This window comes from Tympanuchus pallidicinctus, unplaced genomic scaffold (genome assembly GCF_026119805.1).
Source record: "Tympanuchus pallidicinctus isolate F22 unplaced genomic scaffold, pur_lepc_1.0 scaffold1, whole genome shotgun sequence".
In the NCBI taxonomy this organism is placed as follows: Eukaryota; Metazoa; Chordata; class Aves; order Galliformes; family Phasianidae; genus Tympanuchus; species Tympanuchus pallidicinctus.
In genome coordinates, this window is record NW_026294618.1 from 61,750,244 (window position 1) to 61,765,084 (window position 14,841).

General features: G+C 39.8%; 1 protein-coding gene across 2 annotated transcripts in view; it reads right to left on the reverse strand.

Annotated features, from left to right (window-relative positions):
- PPP1R14C (protein phosphatase 1 regulatory inhibitor subunit 14C) overlaps positions 1 to 14,841 on the reverse strand; it is a 51,139-nt gene that overhangs the window by 3,106 nt on the left and 33,192 nt on the right. The window contains exons 2-3 of one of the 2 annotated variants that reach the window (XM_052680477.1): positions 7,358 to 7,441; positions 6,106 to 6,138 (exon numbers count right to left, since the gene is read on the reverse strand). In XM_052680477.1, the coding sequence (XP_052536437.1) occupies positions 6,106 to 6,138; positions 7,358 to 7,441 (117 nt within the window). The remainder of the gene's footprint in view (positions 1 to 6,105; positions 6,139 to 7,357; positions 7,442 to 14,841) is intronic. The other variant, XM_052680487.1, reaches the window with a different exon arrangement.

The following is a 14,841-nucleotide window of genomic DNA, read 5'->3' on the forward strand; positions in this document are numbered from 1 at the left end:
GAGTTCAAGGCCAGGTTGGATGGGATGGCATCTGCAGAGCTGACAGAGAAATCTACAGGCTGAACTCAGCTGTTTGGGAACTACCTCTTTCATTCCTTGGCCACTTCCTCCCTAGCTCAGAAAAATTGTTTCTCAGTACGTTACAGTGAAACTTCTGTATTGTTGCAGCACCCCAAGCTCTTCTTTTGCAAAGGAACATACTTGATTAAAGTTTTCCATCTTATAGGCACTAGAAACTCCTCAGTACCACCAACAGAGCATGAAAATAAACCAGGCTGAGTGGGAGTAACCTAATCAAATGGGAGGTAAATGAGGCCTTATTCTCTGGAAGGGGAAGGAAGCCATGTTCACTTGAAGAAGTACATACAATGATTACAAAAGCTTACCCCTCTGGAGTTATTCTTCTTGAACTAAGGGACAAAGCACAGAATAGTAAAACCCAACAAGAACATCTTGTACACAGCAAGCATTTCACACAGTGCTGCAGTGCAGTAGTGCAGTCCCACAGGTGTCAAGCCAAAGTACCAGTTCAGTATGTTTCTGATTTGCTCTAAGTATCATTTTGCATTGATACTTGCACTGAGCCTGCAGTTTTTGTACGTTTGTGTTCCGGTGTTTGTGCCTTTTTGCAGCACTACATTAGGGTAAGGCAGCACTGTAGAGCAGATGCACATTTTCCCTCTTGGAGACATAAAAGGCAGCTTTGCAGCATTTTAATAAGCCTTCACTTTACAGCTAACTGACTCAGCTTTATGACACACAGTAATACCCATTTATTTTCTTTAAACATCACTCAAAAATTGCAGTTTTATTCCTTATGGACATTTGAGTTGAAGCTTAATGGAAGGCTTAATATCCACATCTATCTCAACCTCATACACAAAAAATCATTTTACATGGAGCATTTTTGTGAAATCCCTTCTAAGAGTTGGGCTGACGTTTAGCATCGAGCATTTAAAAGCTAACCATGTAGCAAGATAAGGAAAAAGTAGTTCTGCAACACACGTTGAATTATCTACTTATTAATACTTCTTTAATTCTCATAGTTGAAAAACACTTAAAAATAACTCAGAGATTCAAGAACTTACAAATTATTCCTTTGAGGACTACAGCCAGAAGCACAGAGGGCATATCTGTACTTTTAATAGAACAAAAAATCCAGTACTAACAGTTTGGTCCTTCATTAACAGGGGAAAAAAAAGAAAAAAAAAAGAAAGAAAGAAAAAAAAAAAGAAAAAAAAAAAGAAAAAAAAGAAAAAAAAAGAAAAGAAAAAATGTATATAAATGTAGTTTAAATTCTTTCTACAGATTTTCTTCAAGGAGATCACCTGAATATACAGCTCTGTCACAAGCACAAAGAGTCTTGTAATTTATAATACAAAATTACTGTTTCCAGAAGACACATCTTTCTAATTCTGAAGTCAAATTCAAATGAGAGTTGGACAGAGATGAAATCTATAGTTCATTTGAACTCTTTAATTGTCAGCCCTAGGCAGTTGCCTTCTCCTTTCTCTAATGCTTTCCCTAGAATCAAAGGCATTTAGTTCAGCAAAAACATTCATCTAATGCAGAATAAAAAAAAAATAAAGAAGGCAAACAAAGGTGAAATGATAATTCAGCAAATGGGAGGAAATCACCTCTCTGCTTCGGAGGTGCGAATCACTGTTTTAATGAGGTCATTTGACAGGCAATGAATTCTGGGTTTCCTGTTCAAGTCATCCAATTAATTCTAGACACTAATTAGACTTTTTCTCTCCATTTTTCTCTCTCACAAACAGAACACATGTAATAGGACTAGGTCTTAAGCCAAAATGAAGGGTGTCTCATACTTCTGCTTCACCAGAGCATGAAATGAATCCTCAGTCAGCTTTACTCCACAGCTTTACTTCCCAGCAGCCAAGTCAAAAATCAAGATTTCCTCAATTGTTTGCCTGAGGCTATCTCCCAGAGAAAGAGCCTGATCAGTTGAATCAAAAAGTAAATCCAGCCTGGAGAGTGCTCTATGTAACTCTGTGAGGAAGAAACTCAAATATGCCATCTGAATGGGGGAGAAAAAAGAAGAGGGAACCCTATTTCCAAACCCCTTCCTTTCCCCACAGGCTCAAACCTTAAGGTGACTGCACATGAAGAAGGGAAATGAGGAGTCCCAGATGTTTCAGGAAAATGGGGCCAGAAGCTGTCTTCTGATAGCAAGAATCGGTGCAGCACCTCTGCAGCCTCTCTGCACAATCTGGAGGGACCAGTGAGGCCACAGCACTATCAATGCCCACAGAAGGACAGTACACAGCAGTTCAGCTTCTTGGTGAGCCCTGTAGAAGGCACTGACTAAATACCACAACACTTAGCTGCAGTTAAGATATACACTCTGGTTGTTCTCCAGTTCAGCAGCATGTAAATGAGCACAATTTATTCTTGTCATTTGCTCCTTCATCGTTCAATACTGTGATGAGTATTTGTAAGGTGTATTCATGAGTACTTGCAGAAATGACAACATGCAAGTTTAATTCTCTCCAACACTGTAGGGCAGACCTCAGCAGGCATATAAACCATTTAAGCTCACTGAATTCAAAGTGGTCAAACTAGATGACCTGTAAGGCCCCTTTCAACACAAACCATTCTATGATTCTAAACGGATCAATCAGAAATCACATTTTTTCGAAATACCTCTGTCTGCATTGTTTTAAATATGCATGTTTCTTAACATTTTTCCTTTACAAAATGATTTGCTATTAAGTAACATGGACATGTAATATAGTTATAGTGATTTAATTTATCACCCATCACCTGAACTACCATGACTGAGCTTCTAAGCTGTCTGAGGTACAAGGCAGTATACAGCACTGAGGCTTTAGGACACATCTTTAGTTACTATTGCTTAGAATGGTTATCTTCTGTATTGCTGCCTTGTGATTACATTAAAAACAATCAGAAACTAGTAACACAAGCACAAAGTAATTCGTAACACAGGAGGACCAAAAAACAAATGATCTTTCAAAAGTTGACAAATACCATTTCAAAAGAGTTGAGCTTTCAATTCATGTCTGTATACTAAATGTATACATTATCTAAAGACATACCTGAATTAGTTCTAGAAAACACACTGCTTGGACCACTCTTGAAGCTGCCATTGGCTCCAACTAAACTTGAGGAAATGCACAATTAAACAAATGCCCTTCTCTACCTTCTCAAATTTGTTAAAAGCTGCTGAAATAGTCCAGACATTTAAGTAACCCTAAATAGTCAATGGCGTAAATCAGTACCTGTATTGTCCAGAAAGTATGCACAGTAAATTTGGAAATCACGTTGAAAACTGTTACTAAACTGTTGAAAACTGTTACTGCTACGTCGAGCAAGGAGATTTCAGCACAAATAAAAAATGTGAGTATAAAGATGAGTCACATGCTGCAGTGACTAACACAAATAAAAATGTATACCTCAGAATGTAATAGTCACTAAATGCATCTCTTCACTGCTATTGTTTTTTGTGTGGTTTTGGTTGCTTTTTATTGGTTTGTTTTGCTTTTTAATGATTATTACATTTGAAGACACAGCCAAGCTGAAAAATTATGCCCAGATATTATTTTTACCGTTTAGCACATTTTATATAGCTGATTTCTAATAGTGAATGACACATCAGTCACAATGCATATCAATCTTGATGAGCACATCAAATTTTTGATTTAAGGATCACTAATATGAAATTAACAGTACCCCAAAAATCATAATAACTGCATGCGCTTTTCAAATTAATGTGTTTGCCTTGCTTGGGTGAATTAAACCACTACTTACAAGAAAGCTCACACATCGAGCATATTCTCATACAAATTAACACAACAGCAACAACTGCTACCTCCAGAAAGATCTTAAAATTTTAGTCCACATTCATAGTCTAGCTGTAGTTCTTTGCTATGGTTTAACTCCAGCGTGCAGATAAGTCTCCCACAAATACTTGCTTCAGAAGGTTTCAGAGCAGTTCCTCCTAAGTTAGTGTCAGATACTACCTTTAGCCAATTTATTGGTAGATTTAGAGGGTAGATTTACATTGGATATAAGGAAAAAAGCTTTTACAGTGAGAGTGTTGAAGCACTGAAGCAGGTTGCCCAGAGAGGTGGTGGATGGCCCATCCATGGAGACATTCAAGGCCTGTCTGGATGGGGCTCTGGGTAACATGATGAATCTGCAGGTGTCCCTGTTCACTGCAGGGGAGTTGGACTAGATGGCCTTCCAAATCTAAGGATTTTATGATTCTATTACAGAGGCTGAGAATGGAGATTCAAAATTCCTGCCCCTTTTCAAGTGACCTGGATAATTCCATTTCCTCTGATGAAAAATCAATCCAGAATATATGCATAAACTCCTCAGCCATCCTTTAACCTTTAGTTTCATAAAACTAAGCAAAATTGGTGTGAAGTATGATTCATTACTTTGTTTATTACAGGTGGGATAAAAGCTTCAAGTTATTGAGCTGTATTTTTTCTTGTGTTCTGAATAGTGAAGATATCATACTACATAATTTTTTACCCAGAAAGAGATTACACCTTTTTCAAACTGTACAACTATTGGTGCAAAAGCATCTGGTGCACTCAATGGGCTGTATTTGAGTGGTCAAGAGAAATTCTATCAGCTCATATTTTTTCTCCACAAGCTTCCTAGAAATCCTTTCAAAAATGAAATACCTCAGTATCTGGAAATGCAAAAGGATTGCAAATTTTCTAGAAAATGCATGGATTCTCATAAAGCAAATCTAATCCTACTTGCAGGCTTTTCTTCACTCACCAGTGACAGGTTAAAAATTACAAATTTAAAATGGCCTAAGTTAGCAGTCATGTGCTACTGGGCTCATAATGCTACAGAGAAGAAAAGCTGCTGTTGTGAAAACAGTCCTGAGAAACAACTCCCATTTTTGCAACTATCCTCACAGCAGATTGCATTATCTCAAGAGACTGACGAGGATGGGTATTTTGCCAGGTAAAGGAGCTGCCTCCATTCCACCAACGGAGGACTAGAGAGCCAAGTCAAAAACTGCAGTATTAATATTCCACATTCATCCCAGAGAGCTGAGGGCAGTTTAACAGTAATATACATGTTCATTATGTTTTTTCATGTGAAGTGCCACCTCAACTTAATTTACCTGCTCTGCACAAATTACTGTGGTTTTATAAACAAGCTTTCCAGTGGAAAACTCACTGGCACCTGTCATGTATCCTTATGAGAGCTCTGAAATTTGTCCTTGCACTAAGTGTCAAACTTCAGAGCTGGAACAGCACAGAACAAGTCATACACATTTCACCAGGTGAGTCTTTCTGGGTCAGCTCACTCTACTGTCAAAAAGTTATTTATTACCAGCAACTTCTGGACAACTTTTCCAATGTGCGACAGGAATAAATAAAATTGAAAAGTTTCCAAAGAAAGCATCCAGAGGACTGGAAGATGTATCTGTAATTGTAACAGTAGTTCTTCCTGACAGTATGACTGTCTGTAAGGCCCAGTAGTTTAAGTGGCTACAATTACAGATATTACAGGACTGTTTATCATGGTGAAAAGGAGCCATATACAGCTTTGTTTCCAAGTTGAAACCAAAACCAAGTTGAAAATTGAATACTTTATATTTTGCTAGTTCAGTTTGTCCCACCATCATCAGTCTACTCACAGAAGGAACTAGCCAAGATGCGTATCTGCATTACAGTTCCAGATTTACTACCAACATTAAAATTACATAACTTCACCTTGAAGAGCACACAGTCAATCTCTCAAGTTGAAATTCATGGAAATATAGTAGGATTGAGGTTTTTTTGAACATGTGTTGAAAATTGTGTCTAGTTCTCTTGTACCATGACAGTATATAAACATCAGTAAATTCAACCATGACATTACGTAAGACAACAACGGTACACTTCTGCTGGTAAGATCACAGTTCAGTCACAGTTCATTCCTACTACAGTCAAATGACAGGCTTCAGCATTTTCAGCAAATAAAGTCCCAAGCCCATCAACTTGCCATTAACATTCCTATGTTAACTTTAAAATAAGTGAAATAAATAGTTTCCTTAACTTGAGCATAGCCACATTGTCACAGATGAATAGTATTTAAGAAAAGTCTTTTTACCTCTGTTGGTTTGTAGCAATCTACAAGAGTTTCCTAGAAGCAAAACATGAAAACACCAATTTCAATAAAGAGAAACAATGAACATAAATAAGTATACAGTAGGAAATCTCACAAGGGAGTGGGGAAAAATGAATGGAGCAAGAACCAGGACCCACTCAATAAAGATGCTACCAAACACTCAGCGTTGTAACAAGTCAGCTTTACTCCTTCGGTGGGCCAAAATATTTTGGAGCTGGAGAAAAACGATGGCTGCTTTTTCCAAGCTGGAAATAACAAAATCCCTCCCTCAAAGACGAGCAAAGAGAGGAGAATCTAAGAATTCACTCTTCCAGTGACACACATGCGAAAGCGGCTTTACGTGAGAGCACCACACTATTTGCAAAGCAAAAATACAGACATTAGCAAGATCAGGCACTCCAGGGCAGGGCAGCTGCAAGCAGCTAGTTTAAGCAGAAAAGGCAAAGCTATTTATGAACCCTGAGTAAACAGCTTGGAGAGATGTGTTTCCGTGGCTGGGCAGCGGGCACTAACAAAGGCATGCTGACAGCCACTGCTACCAAAGAGGTGCACCTAAGCAACAAGTTAGTGATCTAGAAACAGGCTGAAGTGCAAACCACTGCTTAGGGACAAGTTTCTTTTCTTTAGCATGTCTGAAAAATTTACAAATGGAAAACCTTATACAGTTTTCACATCTTAATTCTTGTTCCTGATCATTATGCCATTCTGTTGCACTTTTAGAAAGGTTGCTCCATGAGAATTTGATGGGTTCAAATTTCTAGCTGGTATAATTAGGGAAACAAATCTTCCAGTATCCTAAGGACAAGGGAGAATTTCTAGTCTCTATATGCACACATGCACATTCCTGCTGCTGCAGTGAATCAGAGGAACTATCTGGTCATCACAAGTGACCAGATAGCCACACAGTTTCTATATTCTTTACTTTACATATTTATTTTTTAAAAAAAAAAAAAAAAAAGAGAGAGAAAAAATAGGGCTTTCTAATCTGTCTTAAAATATCTCCCTATATTTCTGGATTCTTTGAACTTCAGCTTTCTCCTGCTATCACCTACCTTCCAGAAATTTCTTATCCTAAGAGATTTTGATTACTTTTATACAGACCAGCAGATTATGCTAAACTTTGAAGTAGGAACCTCTTTGTTCTAATTCTATGCTTACAGTAGATTTGATCAGATACAAATCCAGATGCATTAATTTAACCACATTTGGATTTAAAATTAGAAAATAATATTACCTGTAATTTGAGAGCTCTCTCTTCTTCATTGGCTGCATCAAGAAGGTCATCAATGTCAATTTCTACATCTGGCATCTCTTCTTCCTGAAAAGGCAAAATTCCCACTTAGTTCATAGAGTTTAACTAACTAAAATCAGATCAAAGATAGCACACAGAACCCAATCTGCCTAGAGACAGACAAGAATAAAATCAGTAATGGATGGTAGCTTTATTCCTCACTGATGAGCCAGTGTAGGCTCAAATCCCAGCCACGTAAAAGTAATCCTTCCCTCATATCTGGCAGTTGTGTTACTGACCCGTGCCCAGCAGCACAAGTCATGCTATTGTCACAATACTGGCCAAGAGGATAAAAAAGGAAAAAGAGGTCAGGGAACGGAAAGCAGATAAAAGTTGTGGTAAGCTACCAACTGCTTTGAAAACATCCTTGACTGGACTGTTCATTTTTTCCCACTGTGGAAGATCCCTCCTACTCAAAGTTGGCCTAGAAGGATAAAGTGCACAACCCACCAGAAGAGCTCATATTTCTAGAGTCTGCACTGAAGCAAAAAGTCTAAGGCATGGAGTATCTAACAGATCTTTTAAGCCTTTATCTACACACTTCTCCTTTTGCACCACCAATACATCAGAAATGCTCCTCAAGTCTGAGTTCCTATCTCCACTTTTTGAAGGACTTCTGAGCTCTGGAAAGCCAATGAGAATTCACTGGCTACAGATATCACTGCTCATTATCTTTGCAGTTATGCAAAAAGCAAACATTCCCTTAGCCATTTTTTACATTTTTCAATGACAAGAGGCACTTCAAGCTGGTAAAGTTATGATCAAAGTAGCATAGCTTCAGCACCTTACTGCACATACAAAACACTTCGCTCTCAGCCTCTTGTTCATGCCAAGTCCCACCTCATCAACAACTCAGTGCTGCTAAAACACAGCTTTGATCAAGCCAGCACACCATCACTGCCAACCTGTCCTCTCCCACCCCTCCAAGATATTGGCTCAGCAGCACTGCATCATCTCAGCATCTCCTGGAGGAAGACAGGGACCTGGGAGCATCCAAACAGTTGGGTAGATTTGAGTAATGAGGAAGCAACAAGACTGCACCTATTTTCTTCAACTCTACAGACACCTTTACAATTCTTTAAAGGAACATTTTCACAAAGATGTGGTAGTTCCACTGATTTTCAAAATAACTTTACTAGCTGTGAAATAACAGATCCAGTAGCAATCAACACAGATAACACCAGAATTACACTTCTGCTGAACATGATTCCAAACGTTATCAAGGAAGACACCAACTAAGCTCAAGCTAATCTAATTAAAGTTAAATATCATCACCAAAGTGCCAAATAACCATATCAGAACTTTCAGCTAAAATGCCAGCTGCTCAAAGTTCATTAGGGTGGGAGGAGAAGGGATAGAAATGGATTATATAAGTTCCCTATTCCCCAGTTGGAAGGAAAGCATACAGGAACGTGACTGGGTAGATACTCAGGCTGCTAGATCTGATGAATAAGAACATATGAAGTGTGTCCTTTGTCCAATTATCAAGTTCACTCCTTTCCAGCATGCATTTTAGTCAGAAAGGAAGCGTGGGCATTTGTGGAGATGACTAGTTACTGTAAAATAACTCTAGCAATGAGGGAGTTTCTAACCTAATGCTATAAACTTGTTAGTGATTTAAATGATGGGGGTGTGGGGGGAGAGAAGAAGAAAGAAAGAAAGAAACAACCTGAATCTTCCATGGACTTCAAAGACATTCAGTAAAAGTATTCAGAAGTAGAAGGTGTAAAGACTAATTCACAACAATGCTCCACTTCAGCAGCTTACTACCAGCTCTACACCAATTCACATATCACACTAAGAACCAGAAATTCAACAAATAGAAAGTAAGCCTTCTGAACATTTTATCTAAGCAGCTTATTATAAAAACTGTTAAGATAGGGTATCTGGAGTTACCATTAATACTCTAAACACCAATCAAAATACACACCCATGGAGCTGCATAAATGCCAAGTGTGCATCTGTCACCACTCAGATGTGCTGTTTGACACATTGAATATTTTATCAGATAATGCATTTTTTACTCTTGCCTGTTGCATTCTTCCAAATGAAATGATGTAGAAAGACAACAATGAGAGGAAGTCCCTAAAAAGTATATAAAGCTTAACTGCGATCACACTCCACTGAAGATGAGAGCTCCTCAAAGACCAGTTTCATTTTGATTGGTATAAATCACATGGGAGAAATCCTTGTTTCTATCTCTCTTCACTCATACCTCTTTCAAATCAGCCTTCTACATCTTCAAGGTTCAAACTGCTCTGCAGGAGGCAAAGTGCAGGAATAGTTCACACCTTCTATAGATGTCCTATAGATAATGCCAAGCAGCCTCATTGATCTCACCTTTGGAATACTTGTAGCAGAAAAGATTGAATTCAGTCTGAGCCTCTTCTCTCTAGGCGTGTATTTTACAGCACCATCTTTAGTGACATCACCAGACGTTATTTCCCCATGGAAATGACAGCCATCCACTGCTGAGTTAGCCCTCACCCTCAGCATTTGTTGCTGTATCAGTTGGATATCAGTAATTCACAAAAACTTGTGTGTAAGAGCTAACACAGCTCTTAAGCTCCTTACATAGAGGAAAAATGCTTTAGGAATACTTCAGAAATGTGAAGATATAACTATGTGTGACATACTGGAATTGAATTAAATGACACTGTTTTAGATTACACACACCTTCACCACTTTACAGCAGATTTGAACTTTGATACCAAGTACAAATGCAGGAGAGAACTCTTGCTCCTATTTTTGGCAGAATTAACAAATGGGCACCATGAAAACATTTTTTCTCTCCTGAAACACTGTGTGTGCATGATCTCAGCTTTATGTCAAGCACGAAAAATCATACATAGCTCAGAAGCCGAGTACTCCACAACAGCTGTAATGACAGAGAAAAATAAGAAACAGTTGTGCTTTCTGTTTGCTTAATTTCACTGGTGAGATAAGTGTGACTGATCCTACTACATTTAAGCAGTTAAATCTAGATAGGTTGGGCCAGCCTAAAAAGGGTCTGCACACCTGAAGGGTTAGATATTAAGGTTCTTGTTAGCACCACGAGGCTGTGTAAGGAAACTCATGCATTCCCATCATCTGCTCCAGTGAGAGAGAAGCAAGGTATTGTAAACTGCAAATGATGGAAAAATGAAACCAGAAGAATAATGCTGGTAGGGGGCAGCTCCCAAAAAAGCTAAAATAAAAGAGGTGTGGGGACAGGGAGTGCAAACATTCACCATTTGAAACAGCTGGGGTAGAGACAGGATGGACAGGTGCTCTTTTTAAGCACCTTCTCCAGACCATTAACAATGTTGGCAGGACACAAACCAACTCCATTTGAATATTCAGAAGTCCAAAAATATAACTAAAGTTAAATTCTGCGCTATTTAATGCAACTTAATTTCAACCTTGTATTGAAAGAGAGGCTCGTGGTCACTTAAATTGCGTGAATTCTTTGCAGGCTACTGGGCAAAAGACCTTGGGGCACAGACATGCATTAATTAGTAAATAGCTGTGGCAGTTTAAGACATATAACCTCTCCAACTGTTTGCCATTCAGCCTCTGGCAGGGTTTCTTACTGCTCCAAACAGAGGATGGAACAAGAACAGGTGAACGCTCTAAAGTGAGGCCAGCAAAAATGTCTCACAGCTTCCCAAATCACCTTCTGCAGCAGTTTAAACTGTAAATTTTGCAGACACAGCTGAACAATTGCACTCCAGCCTACCCACCCTAAGAGCAGCACATTTGTCACAGCAAGAGCAGGTCTAAAAGCATTATCAGCACCGAACATTTAGCTAAGTCTTTCAAATGTAAGGGGCAATAGTAGCTATATAGTTAAACTTTTTACTGTAAACTCAACTCTAAAATCAGGCCACTATTCCACATCTTCATGGTCCATTCACTCCATGTTATCCTATCATTTGCATTGTTGGAAAACAACAGAACAGATTTGTTTGCTTTTTTACTTTGGTGTTTAAACTTGGGAGAGAAAGGAGAAAGTCAGTACAGCAAGAAAAGTTCATCCAGAGAGCTGGAGCCATCAATTGTACAGTGAATTTGGAATAGGCTCTCTAGAAAAGATGGTAGGAGGAAGATGAGGGAAACGCAGGCAGAGACCACATGTTTGAAAGTTTCAGAGCATATATAGCAGGGGATTTTTTTCAGAGACCTGGAAGATAGAGTGTTTTAAATAGTCAAAACCAAAGATAAAAACATGGTGAATTATTTTTCAGGTATCCATTTATTATGTGGAAAGTGATTTCTATTATTATTTTTTTTTAGGACATCTAATACAGTTAGCCCTAAGCTAGTTCATCTGCAGATGTGGATGGCATTGCACTAGTGCAAGGTGAGAGTTCACACAATAGGATAATAAATAAAAATGCTATAAATTACCAGGACTAGCAGTTATTGGTTGCAGGTGAAACAATGCTATCCCATAGTCACATGCATGGAATGCAAAGGAAAACCAAGTGTTTCAAAGTATTCAGTTGTCCTCAGGGACTTGTGAATTGGACAAAAATAGATAAAATCATGAAGAAAAAAATAGCCTAAGTCATCAAAAAAATGCAAATCTATAGTCAAAGAAAGCTATTTTGGACTTAGAGCTAATCCTAGTTAAATGAAGAATAATAATTAAAAAAAAAAAAAAACTAATAAAAAACAACCCAACAACATAAATGAAATGGTTTGCAACACAAAAAGGCTGCTAATGTTCACTGACTGGTGTCAAGAACAGAAGATTAGGAAGATGTTAACGACCACAAGAGGAGGGTTAGAAATATCAGGACACAAAATAGAAAGAAGCACCATAACAGTCACACAATCAAATTACTAAGGGATCACATGTTTTTTCAAATACCTAAAATACTGACTATGATGTTCTAACGTCAGGGAAAAATGTCTCTCTTATTCCTATCGGTCCAGGTGAAAAGGTGAATGCAACAGTTGCATATCTGATCACCACTGAACTCATTGCTCCCAACATGATACAATCCTGATCATGCAGTTATACGCTATTTCCTCCATCATCAGGCACTTATCTTGTTAGCAACCGGTCAGTTGAATGTGAACTCCCCAGCAGCAACACAGAATTCAAAGCCCCATATCCCTGAGCATGTATCATCCAGTCTTGGCTCCAAATAAGAGTTAGAAACGCTTGATTTTCACCAAGCTACTCTAATCAGAACAGCTGCCTCTTCCATAAACACAGGGTCTACCTTTATTCATCACCCTTGTGCACTAATCAAACATACTGCGAAGAGTAATGCCAGAAGTGTGCCCAGATGGCCAAGAAGGCCATTGGAATCCTGGCTTGTATCAGAAATGGTGCGGTGAGCAGGACTAGGGAAGTAATCCTGCCCCTGTACTTGGCCTTGGTGAGGCCTCACCTCAAGTACTGTGTTCAGTTTTGGGCACCTCAGTACAGAAAGGACATTGAAGTGCTGGAGCAGGTCCAAAGAAGGACAACAAGGCTTGTGAAGGGCTTGGAGAATATGCCCTACAAGGAGAGACCGCAAGAACTGTTTAGTCTGGGGGAAAGGAGGCTGAGGGGAGACCTTATTGCTCTCTTCCAGTATCTGAAAGGTGCTTACAGCGAGAGAGGAGTTGGTCTCTTCTTACTGCTGACAGGATGAAGGGAAATAGCCTCAAGTTGCACCAGGGCAAGTTTAGGCTGGATATCAGGAAAAACTTCTTAACAGAGAGGGTTATTAAGTACAGGAATAGGGTCCCCAGGGAGGTGGTTGAGTCACCATCCTTGGATATGTTTAAAAACTGTTTGGATGTGGTGCTCAGGGACACGATTTAGCAGAGGGTTGTTAGGGTAGTATGATTAGGTCATGGTTGTACTCGATGATCTTTAAGGTCTTTTCCAACCTGAGTGATTCTGTGATTCTATGATTAAAGGCAAAGTTACCAGACTTGCCTGCTCATTTACAGGTAAGGATCCTACAGTTTCTGAATAATCATAATTTATCTATGGCACTGTTCCTATCTTTTATCCAATATCTTGTGATGAGCCTGTCTTCAAGCATGGCCTTGTGGATCAAGTGAATGACCTAGAAGAAGAACACTGAGTGCCCACTTCACAATAATACATCTTAAGCAGGTTGGGCAGTATCTCACAGGAAATTCAAACATATCTTTATCTCCATAATATGATATCAATGGCTGGATGCAAGCTAGGGACACAATAGTTTATCTGTGTGGCCTGGATCTGACCTACCCTTGCTGCTAAAGCAAGCGGGAAGGGGCTATGCCCACAGCCTTACAGACCCACCACTAGAGGGAAGTAACACTTTACAAACACAGAAGGGCCCAGGAAGTTGCTGGTAGAGCATGGAAAAGTCTTCTGAGACCTACAGTCAGTTCTCAGGTTGGAGAACAGCAGCCTGCTTTTGCCCTCATTACCTATTTTCCTCTGCTTCTGCTCTTAAATATTTATATCTCATTTTTTATTCCCAGTTAGGTTCCTCCTCTCCTTTTTTGTCTTGGGGTACTTCCTGTGCACCTTCTTACTCCAGCTGAGGGTCGGAGAAAGGACCACTGGATTCAGAGAAAAGAGCAACTCCCTGCTCGCAGGCACTGAGACCAGGGCTTTCTGCCAACAAAAACTGCCAGGAGCCCAGCCCAGCTCCCTACATGGAAAGCTTGTCACATAAGACAATCTTTGCGGCATACTGCCAAAATTCAACAAGTTAAGGCACAGGATAAACATCTGTGAAAAAGAAGGAGAGATACTTGATTAAACTGAGAACACTTTTAGAAATCGGTTGCAGGAATCTCTGACACAAAGCAAGTCTAATCTTTTGCAAATTTCCAAGACATAGTAGAGCTTCAACTGAGCCGTTGAAAGTCCTCCCACACTGTGGAAAAACACTTTTTTTTTCTCCTCCTTATTTCAGTCTCAACATGAGCTAGCAAGGGCCAGCCATACCCTGGGGTGCAGCAGGCCCAGCACTACCATCAAACGAGGGGAAAGGCTGTCCAACTCTTGCTCCTTGCTGTGCAGCCTCACCTCCAGCACCGGGTGCGTGTTTGGGTGCCATCATGTAAAGTCATAAAACCATTAGAGGGCACCCAAAAGAGGGCTACAAAGATGGAGAAGGGTTTAGAGGTCCCTGGGTTTGTTCAGCCCAAAGCAGAGGAGCTGAGGGGAGCCCTGATAGCAGCTGCAGCTCCTCATGGGGAGCGGAGGGGCAGCACTGAGCTCTGCTCTCTGTGACCACAACAGGGCCCAAGGGAATGGCATGAAGCTGTATCAAGGGATGGGCAGCTGGGGGTTAGGGAAAGGTTCTGCACCAGAGGGCAGTGGGCACAGCCCCAAACTGCAGGAGTTCAAGGAACTTTTGGACACTGCTGTCAGACATAGGGTTTTGATTTTGAGTGCTGCTGTGGGGAGCCAGTGGTTGGACTCAATGATTCTTATGGAT